The following is a 24,925-nucleotide window of genomic DNA, read 5'->3' as shown; positions in this document are numbered from 1 at the left end:
CAGTTAATACAAAAGTTAAAAATTTGTTTTTTTTTTAATTTGTATTTTACAAAATGTAATCACTTTTTTATTCAAAATAAGAGTGTCTGCAAACTTTTTCAGTTTTCTCAGTCGTACAACTAATTCCTATCAATAAATCAGCAACCAAACCTCCCTGCAGTAGACTGGCAACCAAAGACCAGGCATAGATTTGGGGAGAATAGAAGTGCCACATAATGGCATTGACCTGGTATTCATTCACCTTTGCAAGTACAGAACGTAATGAATATATATTCATTCTTTATGTTCTGTATTTATTTTTATTCTGACGTGGAGACAAATGATTCATAGATGGATGGATGGGCTGCCCTGAAAATGCTGTTTTAAGTTCTGAACTTCCTGAATCTCTGCAGTGGAGCCAGTGATTGCAAACATTAGCACAACTATCTGACATGATAGCTTCTCCTATGGGAAATAGAGCAGGTTCAAAAGCACCAGCTCTTATATAATGCAAGATTAAAACACCTGTTCAACTTTTCTTTGTATCACTGGTATAAAAGAGGGATTGGGAAACCACATGAGGCTGTTTCATTAAATGGCTAGTATCAAAGAAGAGACAATAACAGTATGTTGAACACAAAGACGTGCGGTTTTGAACAATTAAATCTGTTCAACCAGTCTTCCCTGCCTCAGAATAGACTGGTGGGATGGCAACCTGTCACCATGGCTACGCAAATTATGTCATAGTGGCAATGTGCACTGGAAGACCCCAATTATGTGGTGTCTCTGCATACAAGACCTAGTGCCAGATGATATGACAACATGTGCTATAAATTTGGTGAATACCGTTTCTAGTGTTAGGCTGTTCTTACACACTTTTCATATGATTTTTGCAAATTTACCTCCTATAAGGTATTTGGCTACCTGATAGTACCATATCACCCCAATAGAGTACTTTGCTCTTAGCGAGCACTTACTATATTCCATCAGCATGTTGGCCGTTGCCTCTGTTCACTTGGAGCTCATAACTTTAATTATCATTATATCCTTTTATTTCCAGGATCATAATTTACATCAATTGTTTGAATTTGTCTGACAGATGTTGTATCTCGGGTTCAGCTTGAGATCCTGAGAAGTGCTGGAGCTTAGCTTTAGGACTGCTGACGCAATCCAGGAGTGAGCTACATTCCCATAAAGAAACACTGAAAAAGAACCTCTGGTTCTCTTTGCAACCACACTCAGTATCTCACTATGGGAAGCACCTTGTGGCGTAACCAATAACAGAAGCTCCACTACCACCACATCTTTCTAAAACAGACCAATCACTTCAAGGACATGGAATCCCCCTCCCCCTTTTATAATAGCCCCTGGTTCCACACCAGGTACTCACTTTCTTTCCTGTGAAGATCATTAGAGTGGTCCTGGACCATAGAGCATGACATGCATTGCCAGAGGTTACAGTTTGCAATGAAACCATCCAGGTTCAATAGCACGGCATGTTCATTGGGTGCAGGGGGAGCTGAAAGGGCTTTGGACAGCAAAGTTTCTTCTCTTGTAGGCTGAAGGGCAGGAAGCAATGCACTGGAAAAGATAATGAATGGATACCTAAATGGATTTATGTTCCCTCAATTCTCACTTCAGCAAATACAAATTCATAATTTTGAATGCCCTTTAGGGCATAGTCTAAGAATAGCAGACCCTCTTTTTCAGACTGGCACTCACCCTTGGGGTTTTCTCCAAGTATGTTAAGGCAACTCTGAACCCTTGGCAGGCGGCAGGGCTCAGTGTGTTTGTATATTTGAAAGATTTTCTAGTATGTGTGAAGAGGCACTGGAGAAAAACACCCAGGCACTATTATGCAGCCTGTCTGGCTTGATTTTCATCATCAATTGTATCAAGAGTGTGCCGTCTCCCACTCTGAATATTAAATATCTGGACCTTGAAATGAACAGTTTCTTTTCAGGGTTTTCTATCGAGAGGTTGCATGAAGAAAATTTTCCTGCACATTGCTCTGTTTCCCAAGGGAACCATGGTCTCTATTTCTTGCTGCTCCTGAAAAATTGTCATGTCTCGGTCAGGACAGAATGCAACAGTGGTGGTGTATATAAACTGTCAGGGATGCACTTGTTTCGTGACATTACACAAGCTTTCTTTCTGCCTGATTATGTGGAGCAGCAAGCACCTCCTGCCGACTCATGTTCCTGGTGTGTTGAACACCAGAGCAGATTTGCTCTCCAGAGGGAAACCACTGTACGGGGAGTGGATGCTCAACCACAAAAAAGTCCATCAGCTGTGGGTCACGTTCAGACAGATGTCCATAGATCTGTGTGTTTTCATGCAATGCAAACAATGTCCTTTGTTCTTTAAGAAATGAGGGAGTGTTCTTGAAGTGACTGGTGTGTATATTAAACAGGCATAGTGGTAGTAGAGCGTCCATGACTGGTCATGCAAGTGGAGCTGGGTCTTCAGAGAACTGGGGTTACCCTGGTAACCAAGCATTAATGAATCCCTGTTTTTTTTTATAAGAGAGTGAAGCATTTCAACAAAACTTCCCTACTTGCTTGGTCACCGAAAAACGTGCTTAGAATAAGTATGGAGGGGCTGGTCGGCCATCCTAATATATGGGGCAGAGCCTTGAGTGTAGCTCAGCAGGTCACTGGTGCTTCTGTAGTTCATCATGCCAAAGCAGTTCTCTGTAGAGAAAGATGTAACGTTAGAAAAAGAAATGAACTGACTTCCGTTAACTGAGGACCGAGGTCTACTATTACAAGTTTGTGTGTGGATGGCACTTTGATATGGCCCAAGCCCACAAAACTACTCCTGAAACCATTCATGAGCCTGCGTTTGTCACATATGTCAGGCAGAGATGCATATGATAAAACAAGGCAAGATAAACCAATACTTTTTAATCATATTTAAAGAACCACAGTTGCTTGAAGTAACCCATGTTATGCTCATCGAATGCCTCAGACCTTCTCTTTGTTTTTCAGCTGTCCCTTGGCGATGAACAAAGCGAAGTGACGCGGAATGGCAATGAATCTAAGGAGCTGGTGTACTTGGTTCATATTTACTGCCAGGTAAGACTGCAAACTCCTGTGCATTGGTGGTGCATTAGTGTGTGTATGTAAAACAAAAAACAAACTTGGCTGTGGGAAGTCTTTATTGTTCAAGCTCGGGTCCTCTACCAGAGGCCCGGGAGCTTGAGGGTGCTGCATAGCATCTTAGCTGTTCCCAGGACTGCAGTGTTCTGGACAGAGATCTCAGATGTTGTCGATGGGATCTGCTGGAACCACTTGCCCAGTTTGGAGGTCACTGCCCTAAGTGCCATCACCAGTTTGTCCATCTCTATCTGGAAGTCCCAAATGATCTTAGCTTGGTCATTCTTAACCACCCTAGGGGGCACATTTCATTTTGACCTTGTGATTTCTAGGCCATACTCAGCACATGCTTTACTGACAGGCTTGTTCCTGAGCTGCTGCTGTTTCTGTGCCGTCTTTCAGTCTCAATATCATCCATCATTCCATCTGCCGGTGGCACATGCTGTGAGAAAGTGTAGTGACTACACTGATATAAAACCAATAAATTATACCTGCTTTAAATTTGACTGTTGTTGTCTCTAACTTTGCACAGTGATGAAGCATTCCTTGTCCTTTTGGATCAACTTCTAAAGTTCCCATTCAATTATTTTTTTTTAGATAAACTTCAGTAATGTATGCCAAGTCTTCTCCACTATGTCAAAATGGCAACTTTTCAATCTAATTTTTGAGAATCAGATGATATTTGGCAAGTTGTGTGGGTGCTGAGCAACTATTGTTGGTCTGGTCAGTCCTGTGCTTTGAGGCACTATGTGCTGGCACACAATGGGACTAGCTTGATGGAGATATTAGCTTCATATAAACCTGAACATATTTATTTATTTATTCTTTGTACTGCAGTCACTCAACTTTTTAAGTGTGTCTTATAATTTGTATAACGATGCACAAACCACATAGGCTCCTGTTTAGCCGAACACATACACCTCAAATGTTGAATAGCACCTGTTGAGATATCAGCAGACTTCTCCCTCTCAACAGGTCATTTCTGAAATGCCTAAGCTGTTATCTGAAAGAAATCAAAGTTATGTAGGAAATGAAAAGAGCTGTGGATGAATGCCACAGCTGGGAGAGTGATTTGAAGAATGTGGGAAGGAAGGCTTCACAGTTTAAATCCTTCGACTCATTTTCAGAAAGAACTAGAAACGGGTTGTTGCATTTTTTATGGAGTATTTTTATTTTTTTACTTTGACTGAAAAATCTAAATTTCAAAGCTAATTGGCTAAATTTAAGAAAAGCACTGATTTTATTTAAAATTAATTGAAAATTTACAAATCTTTACACAGCTGGATTCAACCAGAGATATGAAGTACAGCAAACAAACAGACGTGCAAACCAGATGCTCATAAGCTTTGCCTTGTGACACATTTTTATTCCAGTTTCATGCATTCAAATGTACAGATTATCTTCAATTTGCAGCACCATGGCAATGGCACACAAGTATGTGGCGGGGCACTTGGAAATTGTAACTACTTAAAGTCATTGGAATTACTGCTAAATCTACACTAACCCTAACCCCAGTTTCAGTTCCACAAACCCAGATAGGTGGGTTAACTTGGAGAAGCATTTGTAAGTGGGACAGGGAAGCATCGAGTTCCCCAAGCCAACAGAGCTCTCCCAGTGGCATCTCTCCCAGCCAGCTCTTTAAAACAGCGCTGGAATCAGTGGGCTGAGTGTTGCACTGCAGTCCCACTCGTGCAAGTCCTTGCCTCAAAGACAGTTTTTCTAGGCCAGATCAAAGCAGAAGACATTTTTTGAACACTAGTTTCTCTGAGAGGGTTTTTGAGGTTTCTTGTTGTTTAAAACAGAAATAGCCAATACACGGAGCAACTGTTATTTCAGTTGTTATTTAAGTTAGATTTAATTTAGTGGTTTGGAAACAAAATTATTCTATTATTTATTCTACAAGCGAGGGCTGGATAAGGTGTCGATGATCAGTGAATACTTTTTAATACAAAGTAGACAAATCTGTGGGCGACTTGAGCCCCTTTTTAGATTTTTTAAAACATTTTTTTAAATCTTAGATACTCTTCCATTGATTTAGAGGAACAGATAATTTGTTTCCATGTTTTATCAGTCTGTTTATGAGGAACGTTTGTAAAACGGTGTACAGACTTGGCCTTTTAAACTCTAACAAGACAAACAATGAAGTGCTACATATATAAGAACTCTTTATCATTTGTTGCAAATTGCATGTAAAATGTTTCCTACTCTCAAGCTTATGTTGTATCTGACAGCTAAGCTCTGCTTTTTATCATTTGAATTTAACCTTAGCCCAATTTAATAGAAATATGTATCCCTTCAGTCAACTGTTTGTGTTCTCTCTTCTTTTTGGCGGTTACGCTTGCATTGTTCCGAAGGGTCGAAGTTGGATTGTGAAGCGCAGCTATGAGGATTTTCGTGTCCTGGACAAACACCTGCACCTCTGCATCTACGACCGACGCTTCTCACAGCTGCCTGAGCTGCCTCGATTGGACAGTCTGACTGATCAGTCTGAGGTATTGGAGCATCCAGGGACTGTGAGCAAAATCAGTGCCTTATTTTGATCAACACCCTCAAGGCTTATTATTTTTACATTATGTATGCAGAAACTGTAGATTTGTGGAAACCTGTATGGCTTAAATCCCAAAGTGATTTGTAGTCTTGCTGTTACAGACTTTTATCAGTATTCTGAGCCAGACTCAAGCTTAGATCAGAGAATAATAATAATAATGGATTGCATTTATATAGCGCTTTACAATTCCACTATTCATTCACTCTCACATTCACACACTGGTGGAGGCAGCTACAGTTGTAGCCACAGCTGCCCTGGGGCAGACTGACAGAAGCGAGGCTGCCATATCGCACCATCGGCCCCTCTGGCCAACACCAGTAGGCAGCAGGTGAAGTGTCTTGCCCAAGGACACAACGACCGAGACTGTCCGAGCCGGGGCTCGAACCGGCGACCTTCTGGTTACAAGACGAACTGCCAACTCTTTGAGCCACGATCGCCCTTAGAATTCATTGTCATGAGGCATTAATATCGATAGTAGGAAGCCGTGGTTTACATGGTTTTTACATGACAGAACTTTGATCTCAAACATTCTGCTGATCAAAGTTTTACTGTTTTATAATGTCTCAATTTGGGGAATTGTGGTACCAGAAACTATAAAGCTAAATATCCCTTGTAACATTAGGTCAGAGCTAAAGTCATTTCAAGTTGTTTGTGTACTTTTATGCAGACCTCATCATTAGCTGGAAAATGTGCTGCCTTTGTGAACACATAGCAAAAGCAAGCAGACTTTAAACCATTAAAAGGGATCTTTAACTATAATGACTTGTTTTGGCAGCAGACTTTGAAATTTACTGTGTTTGTAATGAATTGTTGCACTAGTAAATGGCACTATTGTGAAGTAAATGTAATGACACTAACTGCTCTCTGTGTTTTTGTCCATGTTTAGTCAGTTTCCCAGATGTTGTTGGCTTACCTCTCCCGGCTCTCAGCAATTGCTGACAACAAGATCAATTGTGGGCCTGCCCTCACGTGGATGGAGGTAAATACACTTCCTGTAAAAGAATAATTTAACTAAAGGACTGCTGAAGTTACACATAACCATCTAGTATTTATTGATATAGATAAAGTAAATATTATCAGGGACTTCAAACATTCATAGGTATTAATTTATTCCTATCAATTGTAACTTAAGCCCTGCAGGTTGTCTTTGTACCCTTACACATTTTCAGTCTGGAAGCACCAATAGAAACATATTTAGTGCACTCTTATATTAGCATTTGTTAGCTGATGGCTGCTTCTGTTAACCTGACATGTAAGTTTTGGGTTTGTGTTTTCATCAGGTGGACAATAAGGGGAATCATCTGCTGGTTCACGAAGAATCGTCCATCAATGTTCCAGCGATTGCTGCTGCTCATGTCATAAAGCGCTACACAGCCCAGGCCTCAGACGAGCTGTCCTTTGAGGTGACAGTCACGCCTTTTTCCTTTTTAATAGAAACAGATCTGTAGCTTCAACCATGTCACATACATGAATGAGAGATGGGGGAACATGATGTACTTTCTGTTTTTGTCCACTGCACCCAGCTCTCACTTGTGACTCCTTGTAGCCGTTGCCATATAAAAGTCTGGGCAATGGCTTCCACAGAACCTGATGGTTGTGAATCATTCTGTTAATATCAGCTCCTTCACTAGCACACACAGAAGTGTGAGCTCCAGGAAGCTTGAGCCATCAAAGTGCTGTGGAGAACAGTTAGGTTACTGATGGGGCGAGGCATCACACACAAGCCTCAGCTTCATTAGCTTGCTGCCAGGAGAAAGTCCCTGATACAGAGATGATCCAAAGGTTGGCGATGAAACGTGTTTAGGCAGGTTAATATGGTTAATACTTGTTTTCCTTATAGCACTGCAACAAGGTGGTTCTTGCATCTGACTAAGATGCCTCCTGGGTGCTTTCTGTGTGAGGTGCCTACCAGGAGGAGGCCACAGATAGACCTAGGAGACATTAGAGAGATTCTATTGCTTGGTGGGTGGTGACAGCTGGGGAGAGGGAGGTCTGGGTTTCCCTGCATAGGCTGCTGCCCCTGCAACACCCCAGTTAAGCAGAAGATGTATGGATGTTGTCTTTAAAGGACAAATATACATATATGTAGAGAGTTGTCTCTGTGTCATTAGCTTCAGTAACTCAGTGTAGTCTATTGTTGCTTTGCTTTCATTTATCTCTGACTAACTGGTGTAACTTTGTATTATGTAAGATAAATCACGGTGGCGGGGTGTGTTCTGCGATGCCGTGCAGGGAAGGCGGACGCACCTGCACGGCATCTGCAATCATGCCCCGCCGACTTAAATATTGCACTGGGTCCTGTGTTTGGTGTTTATGCGTACGGCTGGCAGCAGGAGAGCTGCAGCCGTTGAGTGTACTGTTACAGCAACCGTGTGTGCGAGAAATAAAGTATGCTGCAAAGCATGTTTGGGTCTGCCATGGTCATTCACAATCACTTTTATTACAACAGCATGTGACTGCTCCCTCTCCAAAAGCTGTACTGGAGTTTCAAACTTTTTTTTAAAGCTGTATTAAATTGTGGAAATAAAGATTTCTACATGCTGATTCCCTAAACAGTAAAAAGTGACTGTCCAGTGACTTACACCTTAAAATTCTTAGTAGACCCATGCTGTGTTACTGAGGCAAAACCCTGATAGAGCTAACAGCTTATGAATGCTTGTTTTGTCGATGACTAGTATTAGCGCACACTCTCACTTACTCTGTGTCAAAATATGAGAGTGAATTCTTTACACCTATTTTTTAAACTGGCTTTGTAGCAGTTAATGTTACACAGATGGTGATACAAGAGGAAAACAAACTGAAACAGCAATAAAGATGCCTTCGGTCCAGATATTACCAGTAAATAAATATGAAAACTGAGTAGGTGTTTGTTTTTTTGTCTTTCAAGACAAGCTTTTCAGCTCTAAACAATCCTTACTAAATATGCACTTGTAAGAGGAAGTCAGCTTAGATGTATTGTCGTTTCAGTTATAACAATCATTGATGTCAGCTTGTTACTCTCTACAGGTTGGCGACATCGTGTCTGTGATTGACATGCCCCCTAAAGAGGACACCACATGGTGGAGGGGCAAGCATGGTTTTCAGGTACGCTGCTCACAAAGCACATTGAAACAAACTCGCACGTTCTTTCCCTCTGGCTGTAAACTTTTGATATGACTTGTATTTGAGGTTTTCAAGGACAAGGAGCTTCTTTGTAAAGTAAACTTCAAATATTTAAGAGTCTGCTGAAAGGCAAAGGGAGATACAAATCCACCTTCATGTGAAGCTTTGGGGGAGATTACATGAGTTAATTCATATTCCTACGCTGTGTGCATATATAGTCAGTCATGTGCTGTTCATGGTTTTATCTTTTTTCATGACACTGCATGATTTTCTCTTGGTACTAAAAATATTGCATGTTTCGTGAAGAGAAGATAAAACCATGAACAGCACATGACTGAAGTTAAAGGAGCCGTGTGTAACCTGGCAGTCACAGCTGTTAGAAAACTGCAATGGACATTGTCAGAGTGTTTATATTGAGTCTAAGTTGACTGATGAGACAAAGCAACCAATGCTAGATACATGTTGTGTAGTTGGCTAACCCCGATATGTTGGCTGTTACTGTAAGAAGCAAGTATTAGCATGTATATTTACCTTGTGCAATTGATTTACTGATGCCTGAAATCAAGACTGTTTGATGTTACACAGAAGTTAGTACACAAGTAGGTATAATGCATTAGCTGTTAGCAAGCTAGCTAACTAGCATTAACACTAAGACTTAATTTTGCTAGTGGCAGAATTAGCTAGCTGTCTCTTAGCTGCAATGTAAGAATATATGTGATGCCATTCTTAGCATATATAATGTAAAGAATAACTTAGGCATTCCATTTTCAAATTACGTTGTATGCTAATATTCACATAAAGTAATTTAAAGAATTGATTTGCTAAGTAATCAAATGGAGCATACTATGGTGTTGTTAGCATAGCTGTTATTGGACACATGCTCATACTGTTAAAGGCCTATGTCATTCTACAAATGTCATTAAAACTTCATTAACTAAACAAACTGCTTCCATATTAATAGCATTTGGCTCCAGCTTCATGGATCCACTTAGCTCTTATTGGCTACTGAACTAATTGGCGTTATAAAGAGGGCATTGGCACATTCAAAATTTCTTAGTTTTCACTCACGGAAAGCACAAACCTGTTGGACAATATATACTAAAGAGCAGGCAATATTGTAAGAGGCATAAACACTATAAAAAGCAGTGCGGAGGTCCTGTTCAGTTAATGGAGGTAAGGTACCAATCAGCTGCTGCTGCCCAAGTTAAAATACCTGTCAGTCAAAGTAGTCACAATACTAATGAAGTTAGTCAAAAAGCTTGCTTAATCACTATTTAACATGAATCCTATCAGTCTAAGAAAACACTTAAATCGGCAGTTGTATTTTGAAATGAAGGTCATCAATAACACAGGAGAACAGTATGCCCACTGTGTTTGTGTGTATGAAACTTTTACCCAGACAAGTGTATACAAAACACTCTGGGCAAGATTTGCTAAGTGGGTGTTCAGGTGTAAAGGAGGCCAGCATTCAAGCCAAACAGGGGGCTGCGTTGGTGGTGCTTAACTGGTGAAACAGTGAAAATGATCTAGAAATTATTTCATTAATGCGCTTAAAAGAAGACACCAAAGCCCGATGTGGAAGTTTATAATACTAATTTTACAGCAGTTGCTTTTCCAGGTTTTTGATAGGTCACATCATTGGCTGGAAGATGTTGCCTTACGCCGAGCTCGGCCTTCTGCCTGACAAGTCTTTATTTTTGACAGATCCCCCAACATTATCACCCCCGCTGCTTCTCCTGACTGGCTCTGTCCAAATAAATGCAACACCCCAGGCAACAGTGGGTGCAGTGTGATAGTTTATGTCTATGAAAGGATCTGGAACAATCCCCACATACCCACATGTATAGTTTTTGCTTCCTGACCATAACCAGATCCTATTGTGATTACAGCGATGAGGAACTAATTGTTCCTCATTTAGTTTGAGAACCTATATTTTAAAGGTTATGTGATGTTGGTGAACAGTCCAGCCCTAGCAGGATGTTTACTGATCATTTATGTTTAACTAGCTACAAATAACTAGCTTCCTCTGGATTACAGAGTTTCTGAACACTTGAACACATGTAGGCTGGTCTATACTTATAGATGTTTTATATGAATGAGAGGTTCACTCAGTTTGTCACATTTGAACTTTGTTAACAGTAAAAGCAAAGTGAAACTCAAATCTAGGATGTCTTGGTAGAACTGATGGCTGATGACACCACCAGTAGGGGGCAGTTGATGATGCCAGAAGTGGCCTGTTTGTACCACTAATACTCCTGTGTTTTATTGTATAATGTAAACTTTAGGTTAAAATCCATAATGGGTAAAAGAGCAGCCCCCCCCCCCCCCAAAAAAAAAAAAAAAAAAAAAAAAAAAAAAGATATGCAGAGTAAATGTCGAGTGAACAGTAAAACTCCCTTGGAGGATTTCAAACACCAGGTAGTGATGCAGGAAGGCAGGAGAGTGTGAGGAGAGGGAGGCATGTTAGTTTGCATGTCACAGCATAGGGTGTTGTGTGCTTTAACTAGCTTGCAAGCTTTGTTTCTTACTGTCCGCATTCTTTCAGATTTAAGAGCAACAAAACAGAGCTCATGGTTGTTGGTCTTACTTTTTTATCCTGTCACTGAATTGAAGCCTTCCTTCTCCTTTCCGTCAGGGAATCTTATTTAGAATAGGCTACTGTGCCACTATGCCACATAGACTACTGCAACATGTCCAAAACTCTGCTATCGGGGTTCTGACGCACATTTAACTGGTTTCCACAGTCTGGTCCACCTGGGCTGGCCCACAGTAAAATCCTCAATGACAGTTTCTCTCGACATGGCATTCAGTCTTTGAAACTTCACTGCTCTGACACTGGGTGGCTTTTAATTCCTCTTTACAGGCTTTGTAGCTCTGTAAACTACAGTCACAATTGGGAACACAGTGACTATGTACAAATGGAGTGTTGATGTGCAATGAACTTGCAATTGTATTGTTTTTCTTTTACCCCCATCCGTAAAAGGCTGATGGGAGGATATTGTCGATAACTTGAACGAGGTGATGTAGGAGTTTCAAATTGATACCTTAGGTGTACGTACGAGGAGGCTGAGGGATAGCACTGTCAGGTTGCTGGTTGGGATTGAATGGGCTCAATACATTTGAAAGTGAAAGTGAAATTCCTGCGAATAAGATAATCCTTTATTAGTCCCACACCTGGGAAATTTTGGGGAAATGGTGACGTGGTTTCTCCAGGATGCTGGTTTAATTGCAAGATACTATAGGTGCTCTGCAACCTTGCTTTTATGTTCAGTAAGAATACAGTGAGAATGCATCCAGCTGGAAACCAGCTGGTTCTAGTTCCTTTTTAACACTGACATGTGTAGATGAGTTTTGCTCAGTCTATCTGCATGTATAAAGTCAGAGTTAGGCCGCCATCGTTTGGAGAGAGTGCCACCCACCAGGTGACGTGTGCAATTGCCTTGTGATTGAAAGGATTCACCCAGAGGCTGAGCATGCAACACCCTTCGTTGTTGAATCCCATAACTGCTTCCAATTGGTCAGCAAATGCAGAAAAAAATCAGTGCAGTCATCAACCAACAAGGCGGTTTGCCATCCTGTTTTTAATCTGAGTGTGTCTGAGTCATAAACAGACCCTTTTGAATCCCACTTTTTCCAGACTGCCATGTAGTCTGACCTGCTAACATTATTTGCACTGTTTTGTTTTTTTGTATCCTTGGGCAACCTGAATGTCTATTTTTGCTAATTAAAGTTAATGTGATCATATTCAAATGTAAAACCTGCTACAAACCTAAATGACCCACTGTAATGATTTTATCTGAGTTTTGCTTCAGTTTAGAAGGGAAGTGTTTATGTAACGTGATGACAAAATGGTAAAAATCAGCCATAAATCATATAACTGATATGGCAACCACTCCTTAACATCTCTACGCCCTTGGGTGCCATTATTGTCTTCTAAAATGTGATTGTCTTTCCTCCCACCTCTCTCTGTGCTGTAACTCTTTCCAGGTTGGCTTCTTCCCCAGTGAGTGTGTGGAGCTCATAAATGACAAAGTGCCACAGTCCATGACCAACTCAGTGCCAAAACCAGGTACTTATTCTCCTCTTAAACTATTAACAGGAAATGTGTTAGAAGGGCGTTATCACTGATGGCGGTTAATGTCTCACTGATATCGCTGAGGTTTCAGGAAAGAGTTCGATCTGTGGTGAGTGATTTGACTTTGGGTATATATTAGTGTGCATGCAGTCGTCTAACAGACTCTTTGGGTCAGTTTAATGATTTGGGTATTAAAAACAATAGATCCTTAGTGAATATTCTCACATTATTTGATCCTTTTACAATACAGCAGAGGAAAAAACATTTATTGGTAATATTGTAGTTGATACTTTTAATCTAAAATGAAATGGAACAATAAGAACTCTGTTACAGACGTCTAATATATAAGCAGGTTATGATTTTACTGTGAAAGGAAGCCTGTAATTCTGACACATGATCAGCTGAAAGAGGCCTTTACTCATGATTTATGACTCAGCCATATGCAAATCCTCTGCAAATAACTGCTAATCTATTGCTGTCCAGAGCAAACAGATAAGCTCTTTAGCACACTCCAGAGAGTGTCAAAGACAAGTGTATAACACAAACCCTCTCAGAATCAAAGAGAGCACTCGACAGTGTTTTTAGCGGCTTGAGCTAAACATTGTCATCAGAAATAGCTGCTCAGATCCTATTGCTGTAAGATGTCTTGAATAAATCCACATCACATGCTCCAAATTTAAACATTGATTCAACCACTATGACTCAGCGTCACAGCCAGCCCGCTGGCATTGGGTTGGGCAAGTGGAGCTGCTTTTCCAAACCATACCAAAGCCTCATTCTGGGGTCTCTATTAAGTGAGGACACAAGACAAAAGAAGAAATTGAAGAAAAATAAAGTTAAAGTAGAGAGGGTGGTTATTGCTTGTGGGCTTTCTGGAGCTTTTCGATGCCCATGTTATCTGATGTGCAGCTCAAGTATCAAGCATAATGTTGTTGATCCTTCCAGATTGTGACTAATACCAAATGGATCTTGTTGCAGTGCACACACAGCACTCTGTTCAGTCCGAGGCTAGACTGTGCCTGCTGTCCCACTCCCTTGCTTTTAAGAAATATCTCAATGCTTGTTGCTGTTTTTTGTTGTTTTTGTTTTTTGCATGAGCCCTATTTCTGATATCAGAGTATCTGCACGTGGTCAGGAACTTGATTTTGATATAGACACCAGATTTTCCTCTTATTGTTGATTAATTCTTCAATGATTGGGTTTCTGTTCAGTGTATGAGCTAAAGTAGGGCTGTTCGATATATATCGGATGACGATATGAAAACGTTCATATTACGCTATCGTTTGTTTCATGGTGTCGCAACATAAACTGTTTACAGCAAAATTTTATATTGTTTTGATGGTCACTGTAGTGCCTATATTAATTTCTTAAAGTTCTCTCTTTCTCTTAAATTTAAAATAACCACACTACGGACGGACAAGCGACTGTTTTTATGATTTGCTGTTAGCAACAATGACGGGAAACCCAGCGTGTGGCTCCGCAGTCCGCTTGTTTTTCCACATAAACCTTTCACAATAAAGCTGAAGATCCTGTTGAGATTTTTCAAAATAAACTGAAATGATGACAAACAGAAGGACCAGTCAAAACTAATCGAGGACCTAACGGTGCGTTCACACTGAACGCGATAGACGCGACCAGAGCTTCAGGTTTACATGTAAAGTCAATGAAGGAGCACGATGAAGCGCGACTGGGGGTCGCGCGAAACTTCAGAAGTAGATTTGCGTCGCGAAAACGCTTTTCTGCCTGATTCGCACAACCAAGTAGCTCAACTGATGCGTTTGAAGCGCAAAGTAAAATACACGCTGCAGTTCGTGTGGTGCATTCTGTGCATTCGCGCTTATCGCGTCTACCGCTCGAGTTGGAAAAATCTGAACTCCAGCATCAAGTCGCGCCGCGACAACCAATCAGCCTGGTGACGTGATGCTCTGACCCAGTTCAAAGGGTCCGGCCAAAGCCATTCATTCTAGCAATCAGTAGTTTTCTGATGAGGCAGAAACAATGTTCTTTTTTTTTCCTCCTCCTTCTCCCTGAGGCTCTTCCACTTTAAGGGTCCTTTTTATTCCTGTCTCTCTGTAAATAGTTATATTTTATATATTTGCGTTTAATGTTTTTCTGTTTGAGCATCTTAATATTATTTCAAAACCATTTTTGTAATATAAGCAAAAAAGAGCCGTCAGGTGCTCAAAAGAAACCTTAGACTCAGATGTTAGAACAGGCTTTTCCCCGCAGCACGCCGTGTAATAAATACAAAGAAAAAGGCGGTCGTTACAACTTATGTCTAAAAATGTATGGTTTCACGCATCGGTCAAACCACTCGACTCCAGGTACACGACGCCCAGCTGAAAACACGCAAGTCAAGTTGCCTGAGATTCACAGAATTTACAGAAAATGTAACATTTTTGTGATACATATGGTTGTCGGGACGATAAATGTCTTATATCGGAATATGAGATTTTGGTCATATCGCACAGCCCTAAGCTGAAGTCTTTGTTTCCTGAAACCGTGCAGATGGCCAACTAGTATTTACAGGACACTAAACGAGAATATCTTGGCTCAGGAGTATTATTATAAGTCACAGATTAAAAAGTGGAATGTCTTTGTACATGTTTCAAAATGTGCATCGTTTGCTCTCCACTGTCTCAGTACATCATTAATGCTGTTGCTATCTCATTGCACATGGATGTACAGTAGTGTTGGCATGTGTTTTGATTTGTTGCATTTGACTGTGACTCCTCTGCTTCAGCCTCCCCCTGCTCTGGCCTGCCGCCTGCTTCTTGGAGTCTCTTTCCCCCCTGTGCGTGTTGGTATACACACTCCACCTGCCTCTCTGCTCACACCACCCTCTCTTGTTCACACGCACATACATATAGAAGTATTTTCACATTTACACTTTTTTTTTTTTAATGATTTTGTACATCACAAATTTGATGAGCATAAGTAAAGTTATAATCCTTAAGATTTTAGTCCTGTTTGATTTATTGGCACTAACAATGTTTCATAAACTAGCTCCCCAAATTCTGCGGGCAGTAAACAAAAGAAATTGCTGTCATATTTATCTTCCATCACTAGAACCAGTTCAATAAAAACCACCCCATTATTCATCTAATCAAAAGTTGTTTTTGCTGACCTGCAGTCATTTCATTCCTTTTTTTTATGTGCCGCCCTAATACCTTTAGTGGCCCACCCCTATCAAAACATTCTGAAGGCACCCCTGGTTGATGGAGCAACAACACGAGCAAGAGTGGCCCACAGACTGGTTGTAATGCATGCTTTATACACTGCCTCCATCTGACAACAGAGCTCACTGCAGGCTGACGGGCAGACCCTGGAATGGGTCTGCCTGTGTTGTTGCTATGTTGTAATTTGTAGACTCTTCTCAAAGTCTACAAATTACACTTCCACTGGCTTACTAAACTCCCATCCACACTTGAATTTCCTTGATTAGATAAAGACCTGGTCCAGAGTTCCGTGATCCGGACCACATTGGTCCTCCCGAATCCAAAGTTTGGCTAACAGATGGACTGTCCTCTCTAGTACTCTGGCATAGAGCTTCCTAGGGAGGCTGAGGAGTGTTATCCTTGTGTAGTTGGAGCACACACCCCAGTTCCTCTTCTTAAGGATGACGATCACTACTCCAGTCTTCCACAGGCACTGCCCAAGATGTCCACCTGATATTGCAGTGGCGTGTCGGCTAACACGGCCCTGTAACACCCAAGGTCTTAAGGAACAGGGTGACTCTACACTCCAGGGGCTCACCCACCCAGAGGTTATAGGAGGTTATAGAGTGATAGCAGAGTTGCCCCTGTACTACACAGTTTGTGAGTAGAGCACTGCTTTGCCTTTCTTGAGTCAGTTTTGGCAGATGGAAAGTCTTGTTCAGTGGGCTCACCAAACTTTTCCTACAAAAGAGTTTTTAGATCAGCTACTGCAAAAACCGCATTTTGCTCGGCCTGCCTTCAAGTTGATGGCTCCACTGTCTACAGTCTGCTTATAGGACAGCACAACAGTATCCGAACACTTTGCAGCGCCTCCTTCAACAATGAGGGTGTGAAACATGAATGTATTATGGCCTGACTGATTAATGGATTGATTCTTATATAGCTTTTTACAACATGCCACATTCACCCATTCACACAAGCACTTTTTTCTATGCTTTTAAGTGCTTTCTAACTAACACATACTTAGGGTTAGCATCTTGCCCAAGGATATTTGGCATGCAGGGGATTGAACCACCAACCTTCCAGTCAGCCTGCTGAGCCTGATGACCTGCTCTACCTCCTGAGCTACAGCCAGCTCATTGGGATGACGGGGATGATGTCAAAGTTCTACTGGAGGTGGAAATTGAGATAAGAGCCTGGGACACTCCTGGGACACTCCCAGAACACCCTCACAATACGTTTGGGTGCGCCAGACCTAATTAGCATTCTCTCCCACCACCTGTTCCATCACATCACTGGGTAGTGATCAGTTGGCAACATATAACAACAATAACTGAACACCACTTGGGTTCAACTCAATCTGGCCATTCATCCTGCCCTTACAGGTCTCACTGTCGTTGTGTAGGTGAGCATTGATGTCTCTTAGTAGGACAATGACATCAGTTGGAGCACCCTTCAGCACCACACCCAGCAACTCCAAGTAGGCTGGGCACTCTGAACTGTTGTTCAGTCCATAACTGCCGATGACATTCAGGACGTATTGCTCACCGAGGGCAACTCCATTCTGACCAGACTCCCCTCCAGCCCCTCATGGGGGCTGCACTTGGAAAGACTGTTTCCACAGCCCCCCGCCCTTGACCATCACCCAAGCCACATTGTACCTGACCACTTTACTGTGATAAGGTGGTGAGGGGTATGCATGCTTCTCTCAGGCAAATTTGAAAAGAAATTAAAGAAGCCACTTCTTGTTCATAGCTGTTTGTGTGTGCATCTGCAAGCCATTACCTCATGTGTAGGTATGTCATTTAAAAAAAAGATGTGAGTTCATAAAAATCCTAAGGATTATAACTTCAAAGTTAAACTGAACTTCTTTCACTTTTTTAAATTCATGTAGTTTTTTTTCATTCAGTACTCATTTTCATTCAGTACTACAACTATAATTATGTGTTCTGTTACCTGCTCTTTTAAAGTGTCATTTCCTCAGTTTTCCAAAGTGCACAGTTGATCTGCTCTCTAACTTGAAGTGCTTCTCTCCCTTTGCTGATTCTCTCATGTCTCCATCATCCATCCATCCATCCAAATGTCTGTTGGCCCATCTGTCCATCGGGATGCATGCAGACTTGGAGATGGAGAGTGTAATACAGGACAGTGCATGGGTGGCCGACCCGCTAAACCACTACAGCATAAGTTCAGGTAGACCAAAAAAAGCAATCAAAAACCCCCTTGGTGTGTTGCACCACCACCACCTGCTAACCAGAAATTAACTCTTCTCCTTTGAGTGATGTGTTTGCACTGTGTCGCCTTGTTAGGACTAGTCCTAGTGTGCCTGTCACAGTACACTTGTTAACACGTGCTGTTATTTCTTGTGCACTTTTTTGGTGTTGCTCTTTTAAACCTTTTCTTTGACCTTTAACACAGTCTTTCCTCCACACTCTGACGGTGGACCATCTGATTGTAAATTATCGGTAAAGCCACAATAGTGTGGAAGTGTGGAGGTTTTTGCAGTGTTTGTTTATAGTTTTCTTCACTTGACTCGGCACATTATTATCTTTGTTTTGAAAACATCTGTCAAATGCAAATAAGTCATGTTTCCATTTAAATTTGTTACACTTCTTTCTTTCACTCCAAAGTCCTTATTACTATGTGGATATTTTATGGGTGTGTTTAAATATGTCACATTGTATCATCTGTCTGTAAAAGAAAATAGCATTGCTTAATATATTTAAGTTTGGCAAATAGATTTGGGGGGTAAGTGAACAGTCTTCCCCCTCCAGCCCCTGTTCTTTTCACTGCCATGGCCTCTTTAGGTGTATGTAAATCAGTCTAGGGGTGAGCCAGGTTACTCATTGTTGCTGAATATCCTGTCTGGATGAGGGCCAGCTGTTTGTGTGCGTCTGTTTGGTCAAAGCTGTAAGGCCATGGCAGGGTACCGTGGTGCTAGGTCCCAGCCAGCCTTGATTTATTTAATCCTTTCACAATGTGAAGGCCTGTAAACCCATCCATTGAGCTTTAAGCTTTGTCCTGCAACAGTAAGAATCTGTCTCCCTCTCCATGGTGACTGAAAGAGCACATTCCTGCAGGGAGCCACACAACATTGGAAAAATATGCCTCCGCTGCCCAGATCAACGCAGTTCACCACTAACCTTTGCCGCTTCCCAGTAAAATGATGGAAATTGTTAACACACTGTGCTGTTCCAGTTAAAATAAAGACCATACAAGCTAGGAGCTATTAATCCCTCATACCGTGTGCTCGCCCTGTGTTGCAGTGGAAACTGGGATCAAACTGTACTAGCTTCATGGTAAAGGGGGAAAAAAAGAGTTGTGAACTTTCAATAAACAAGGAAGGTTCGACTTCTTTTCTCCCCAGACAACCCATAAGACCTACCAGTTACTGACCCAGATGCACCCCCCCATCCCCCTCCTCAGTGCAGGCTTCATCATGTCTGGGGACCAGTGATTTGGGCAGCTGTGAGCATATATGAGCCAAGACAGCTGCTTATGTGAGGGAAATGAGGAGAGAATGTGTGAGACAGAGTTAGATTTGTCTCCTGTTCCAAAGGATCTCAGATCATTTCCTGGTGCTGTGAGACTGTCCAAGGTCTGCGTAATGTGTTTATCTGCAGCGTCAATGAGACGCTGTTGTTGTAAACTGCACCTTTGTATGGGTGGTGCCTTGGATTACGTACTAACAAGTCAGGTTATGCTGTAAACTGACTGTGCGTGTAAGGAAGGTCATTGCATCAGTGACACAGAAAACATTTGCTAATAGAGATCCTTACTTGTTAGACTTCTTTCACACTTCAGTGCACTGCAACATTATTTTGACACACACAAGCCTCATTAAAGAAATACATTTCTCATGATAACTGTGCGACTAAAAAACATAGAGGCATGTATCCAAACTGTAAGAATTAATATTTACTACCGTGTTTATGTTTCAGACAGCATGGTGTTCTTCTCCTGTCCAGTTAACTTGGCATCCTTGTACTTCTGGCATTCCAGAAGTCAAATGGATTATTCATGTCCATGCAAAATACCAGCTGTGTGATGCTTAGTGTAGCACAAAGTTCTCATCCTGTTATATGGTACAAGATAGCAGGGCAGAAATTTACTACTTCCTGTCTGCAAGATCTATGAGGAGACAGATAAGCTAAAGTCTCAGTTGAGTTGTACATATTAAGTGAAAGTTCTTCATGTGTAATGTAAATATTTTTACTTTCTCATCCCATTTTAAGCTGTTTGGTGGTTAAAGTGCCTTTTAAAACACATACATTGGAAGTGGAAGACACAAGCTGAACAGCTCATTTGAGCCAGCTTTTAATAGCCTGGAAGGTTCAGGTGAGCTGCATTAGCTGAAGACCCCCCATGTCATCCAGTTATTACTAAGACTACACCAAGACTTCCTTCCTTCCTTCCTTGTATATTGATTTCAGTGTAAATATTAATAGCACTCAGGAAGGTGGAAGCAGTCTCAAACCACATAAAAGTATTACAAATTTCATTTTTTAAATCTATGAACTGCGTTTTCTGAATCTCACTGCATGTGTGGCTCCTGCTCTGTAGGTGTTCTGTCATGTGTTTTGTCCTAAAGGTCAAAGCGCCATGCTCACTGTGTCTTGTTTATTCAGCCCCATGGCTTCTATTAGAGGTCCTTCTCGTAGGAAGTTCAGAAAGAAAGTGGTAAAGGCCTCTGCTCTGTACGCAAGAGGTTGCAAAACTAAATGTTCTACAGAAAAAAGTTCCTCCAGTAATTTTAAACTGGTAACACTGATGAGTATACAGAATGCCACTGCTAAATTTGAATGATTTAAAGTAGGTAAACAACATAAAATAGTGGTAAATAGTGGTAAATGCCTACCTACTGTAAGGTAGTGTTGGCAGCTTCTGATACTGGGAACTTCAAAGGGGAGGACACTTTGTTGGAGATGCTCAGAAAAACTCAAACATCTGATACACGAAATTAGAAGCTACTGTATCTTTTTAAAGCTCAGCAGATGAGTAACTTCCCTCTGAACTGTTGTGTGCAGGCGTGTTCATAAGGGGAAAAAACAAATGAATGGGAATGCATTGCAAAGAACTAGTGTATACTTCAGTTCAGGGCTTGAGTGAACGTACTGTAATTATCCAAGGAAATGTGTCTGTAATTCATTAAATATGCATCAGCTTAAAGCAGTCACTTGCAGTGAATCGGGCTGCCTGGAGTCTTGTGATCTTGGGTTAGCAACAGTTAGTTAAATAATAGTTTTGTTTTGACTCCGAGTGTTTGTTTGCTGAGGGACTGAGCTAGTTAATGAAATAACAAGATAATGCTTTCAGGGGGTCTTTAGGGGGCAGAGTTGACATAACGTCATGGCTAAGCTAAATACTTACAGGGTTTTTAACCACACTTAAAGTGTTAGAGTGTCTTTTTGAGGTCAGTCGGCCAGAGGCACTGGGCAAGTTGGTCTTGTGTGTCTGGTTTGATTGTGTCAGGCTGGGAGGTCTCTGAAATGATCCTGGTGGGAGAGGGGGGGTAAGAACGAGAAGTCATTTTGGAATTTGCTTCAGCTCAACCATTTATGTACCAGCATAGTCTCTCAAATGCACCCAATCCCCCCTCAGTAAAAAGAAAACAACAACAAAAACTAATTACCGAGTTATTGGGTTTTTTTTAAATTACCTTTGAAGGTCTTGAATATTACGAAGAATAAAACTAGGGATGCTGCTTGTTAGGAGTGTGTCGTATGAAGTAGCATTTTCCACTGTGCAAGCACCTCTTGCCTGCTTTGACGCCGGTGTTGCCTTCAATGCTGTTACAAGTATCGGGTATTTAGCGCAGTTCAAAGGCCGTATTTAAGGGAAATTGACTTTAAGGCTTTAGTACAGGTGGCTACAATCACCTACATGACATGACGTCTAATCAGTCATCAAAGTAGCTTAAATCTTTTGTTCCAAGTTAACAAAATTATTAATAATTAATAAAAATTCGTTATTTTTGTCCGAAACAACCGGTGAAAGCTACGAAAGCCCATGTGTCCGGGAGCATTTGAAGGCATCAGCGGCGTGGTCGTAAACCGATAGGCTGCAGCTGTATTCGGACTCTGACAGAGCGAGAAAATAAAGTCTGCGGTGTTTCACTGCTCTCCAGCCTTAAACTTTAAACTTTTAATGTCTTGGTTGACGAGACCTCGGTGCTTTTAGAGGAGTTTTCACCGTCGTTTTGTACAGGTGCGACTTTAGCGAAAGAAAAAGCCAAGTTGTACTTTGGACTTTGGAAAAACTGTCATAACGCTTCTAGGCAGGTCCAGTGATATGGAACAGAGGTAAGGAAATGCGTTTGATTTGTTTCGAGTTCACATTGTGGAGCTAACCTTTATTCGGAAACTTTCGGGGTTTCCTCTCGTTTTTTATATAGATTAAGGGATTTGGATGACGTAAGGCTAATCCTGGGTTTTAAAGAAATTAGGGGAGAAATTTTGTGCTGTATGACTCCGTATTTTTCCAGTTCCTCTCTCTTTAATTGTGTTAAGTGTGTTAGGTTCTAGTAACGTATAATTACATAGTAAATGTTCGTGTAATGTCATCTTACATCTCTGAACTTGCACTTCAGGGAAGCTTTGCGTCAGCGTTTGAAATATGTGGTTTATAGGATGTCGACGTGTTATCTGGTTAAACATTTAGCGGCAGATGATTACTCAGAACCAAAGACAGCTCAGTCCTCTATCGCTGGAATTTGAATATTCACTGAGCGAGCACTTTATTAGCAACACGTGTGCAGTTTACACCAATGCAGCTTTGTCATAAATTCAGTTTTGCAAAGCTCCGACACTTTCAGATATTATGCTGTTGTTGGAAAAGTGCTATTACTTTCATCGTTGACATGTTTAGTGGTGTCAAGTCAAGTCAAGTTTATTTATAGAGCACATTTAAAAACAACCAAGGCTGACCAAAGTGCTGTACAGTAAATACAGATAAAAATACAATAGAACACAATTTCGTAATAACACCTCGCTGATAAAAATAAAATAAAAATATATAAAACAAATAAATTAAACCTTTCTAAAAGCCAATGAAAAGAGGTGAGTTTTAAGAGCGGTTTTAAAAGTTTTTAGGCTTTTGGAGAGTCTGACGTGAGGAGGTAAACTGTTCCACAGTCTGGGTGCAGCCACAGCAAACGCCCTCTCTCCCTTTGTCTTTAATTTATACCTGGGAACATCTAAAAGCATCAGGTTGGCTGACCTCAAAGATCTCCTGGGGCGATAAGTTCTAAGGAGTTCTGACAGGTAAGAAGGTGCAGTGCCATTTAAAACCTTAAAAGCCAGCAATAAGATTTTAAAATCAATCCTAAAGGCAACTGGGAGCCAGTGGAGAGAGCAGAGAACCGGAGTGATGTGGTCTCTTTTTTTTGAACCGGTCAACAGGCGAGCGGCAGCGTTCTGCACCAGTTGAAGGCGATGTAGACAGGAACGATCTAGGCCAGCATAGAGGGAATTGCAGTAGTCCAGCCGTGAAGTAATAAAAGCATGGACCACTCTTTCTAGATCGTTCCTGCAAAGGTAAGACTTGACTTTGGCTAAAATCCGCAAATGATAAAAAGATCCCTTAACTACAGAGCTGATTTGTTTATCAAGTTTAAAAGCATTGTCAAAAATAACACCAAGACTCTTAATGTGGTGGTGTAGTGAGCTGTATAATGCTGGAAACTGTGCGTATAATTCTAAAGCAGGATTAGAAAAATAAACGTTTGAAATTAGCGTTTTATAAAGGTGTGAAGAAATCGGAGCATTTAATAATTAAATAAAATAACAGTGAAGAAAAGTGGTCTTAGAAAAGATTGGGTACAATACTCGGGCAGCCCTGAGCCCACATATTACAAACTCTGGCTGCATCACCACCTGCAAATATAGAATAAAAACACTTTCTGTCAGTCAGAACATACAGCAGCATGTAAGAATATCAGATGTTTGCCTATATACATTATTATTAAGGACAAACTGCACAGAATGTTAGGAAATAAATACATTGCATTTACTTATTTATTTTATTTATTTTCGGGTTGAAACAATAATTGCTTGGCCAAACAGAACCCAGCTAAATCCACCCCTCTGTTCCCTCTTCCCTCCCCATGAGATGAAACAATGAGGCACTTTGCTCCTGATACCATTGCACACTTGGGCCTTCTGTCCAAAAGGGTCACTATCACTCACCATTGCCTTGTAATAGGCACATATTGCTCTGTTGTGCACAGTGAACAGGCATGCAGAAACACCAACATGTGATTTGTTAATAGCTGGAAGCACAGCATCTTCTCCTGTTATGTTGCATTAGTTTTACAAGTAATGCAGACATTTTCTCTGCAGTAGTTGCCTTTCAGTGGACAAATGTCCCTTTTTCATACAGTTAATGTAATTTTCTGGCGGTTCCTCCTGGTATAATACGAGCTTTTCAAGACACAATGAAAGCAGTGTGTGTGTTTGTATTTTCTGGCGCTGCTTTGATGAGTTGGTGCAGAGTGCTAACTTGGGAATTTGCAGACGTTTACAGATACTTTTGGTGGCCTGTGAAGATTTGACTTTAAGACGAATACACTAATATGTAAACCAATATATTTTTGGCACATCTGTGAAACAAATTTCAGCTGGAAACTTTATTCTCAGAGCACGTAGATGTTTGAATCTGATGATCTACACGGAGTGCTAAAGAGGAGGGGCCAGTGTCTGAATTCCCCACCATTCCACTCTCTCGGGGATCCTAGCTAACGCAATAATAGCATCCTGACGCTCCAGTGAGCTGTATCCACACTTGTCAATGGTTGTGTATCCAGTGAACATTAATACAGAGTTGTTATATTAAATGTCTCAGGCTTGAGTGTGCTGCCGGGCAGTGCTCTGTCTGGAAGCAGTAGCACTCTAGCATTGCTCTGAAGCTGCACTCTTCCCCCAATCTGTGTCCTGTGCAAAGCTCCCTGCTAATTAAAAAGAATGAG

The 24,925-nt window shown here is 41.2% G+C and overlaps 1 protein-coding gene across 6 annotated transcripts in view; it reads left to right on the top strand.

Moving 5' to 3' along the window:
- The window catches only part of arhgap32b (Rho GTPase activating protein 32b), a 131,906-nt gene that overhangs the window by 91,222 nt on the left and 15,759 nt on the right, over positions 1-24,925 (top strand). For 2 of the 6 annotated variants that reach the window (XM_085288267.1, XM_085288270.1), the window contains 8 exons: positions 2,970-3,056; positions 5,432-5,569; positions 6,512-6,604; positions 6,906-7,028; positions 8,632-8,709; positions 12,715-12,796; positions 15,546-15,596; positions 18,079-18,153. In XM_085288267.1, the coding sequence (XP_085144393.1) occupies positions 2,970-3,056; positions 5,432-5,569; positions 6,512-6,604; positions 6,906-7,028; positions 8,632-8,709; positions 12,715-12,796; positions 15,546-15,596; positions 18,079-18,153 (727 nt within the window). Of the gene's footprint in view, positions 1-2,969; positions 3,057-5,431; positions 5,570-6,511; positions 6,605-6,905; positions 7,029-8,631; positions 8,710-12,714; positions 12,797-15,545; positions 15,597-18,078; positions 18,154-22,005; positions 22,263-22,293; positions 23,496-24,925 lie in introns of those variants that run through there. The other 4 variants (XM_085288268.1, XM_085288269.1, XM_085288271.1 and 1 more) reach the window with 4 other exon arrangements.

Source organism: Mchenga conophoros, linkage group LG10, assembly GCF_057382185.1.
Source record: "Mchenga conophoros isolate Kocher_MC1m ecotype Shallow Benthic linkage group LG10, M_conophoros_male_GT1.1, whole genome shotgun sequence".
Taxonomy (NCBI): Eukaryota; Metazoa; Chordata; class Actinopteri; order Cichliformes; family Cichlidae; genus Mchenga; species Mchenga conophoros.
Note: the sequence above shows the minus strand (reverse complement) of the source record. Positions and strands in the feature narration are given on the sequence as shown.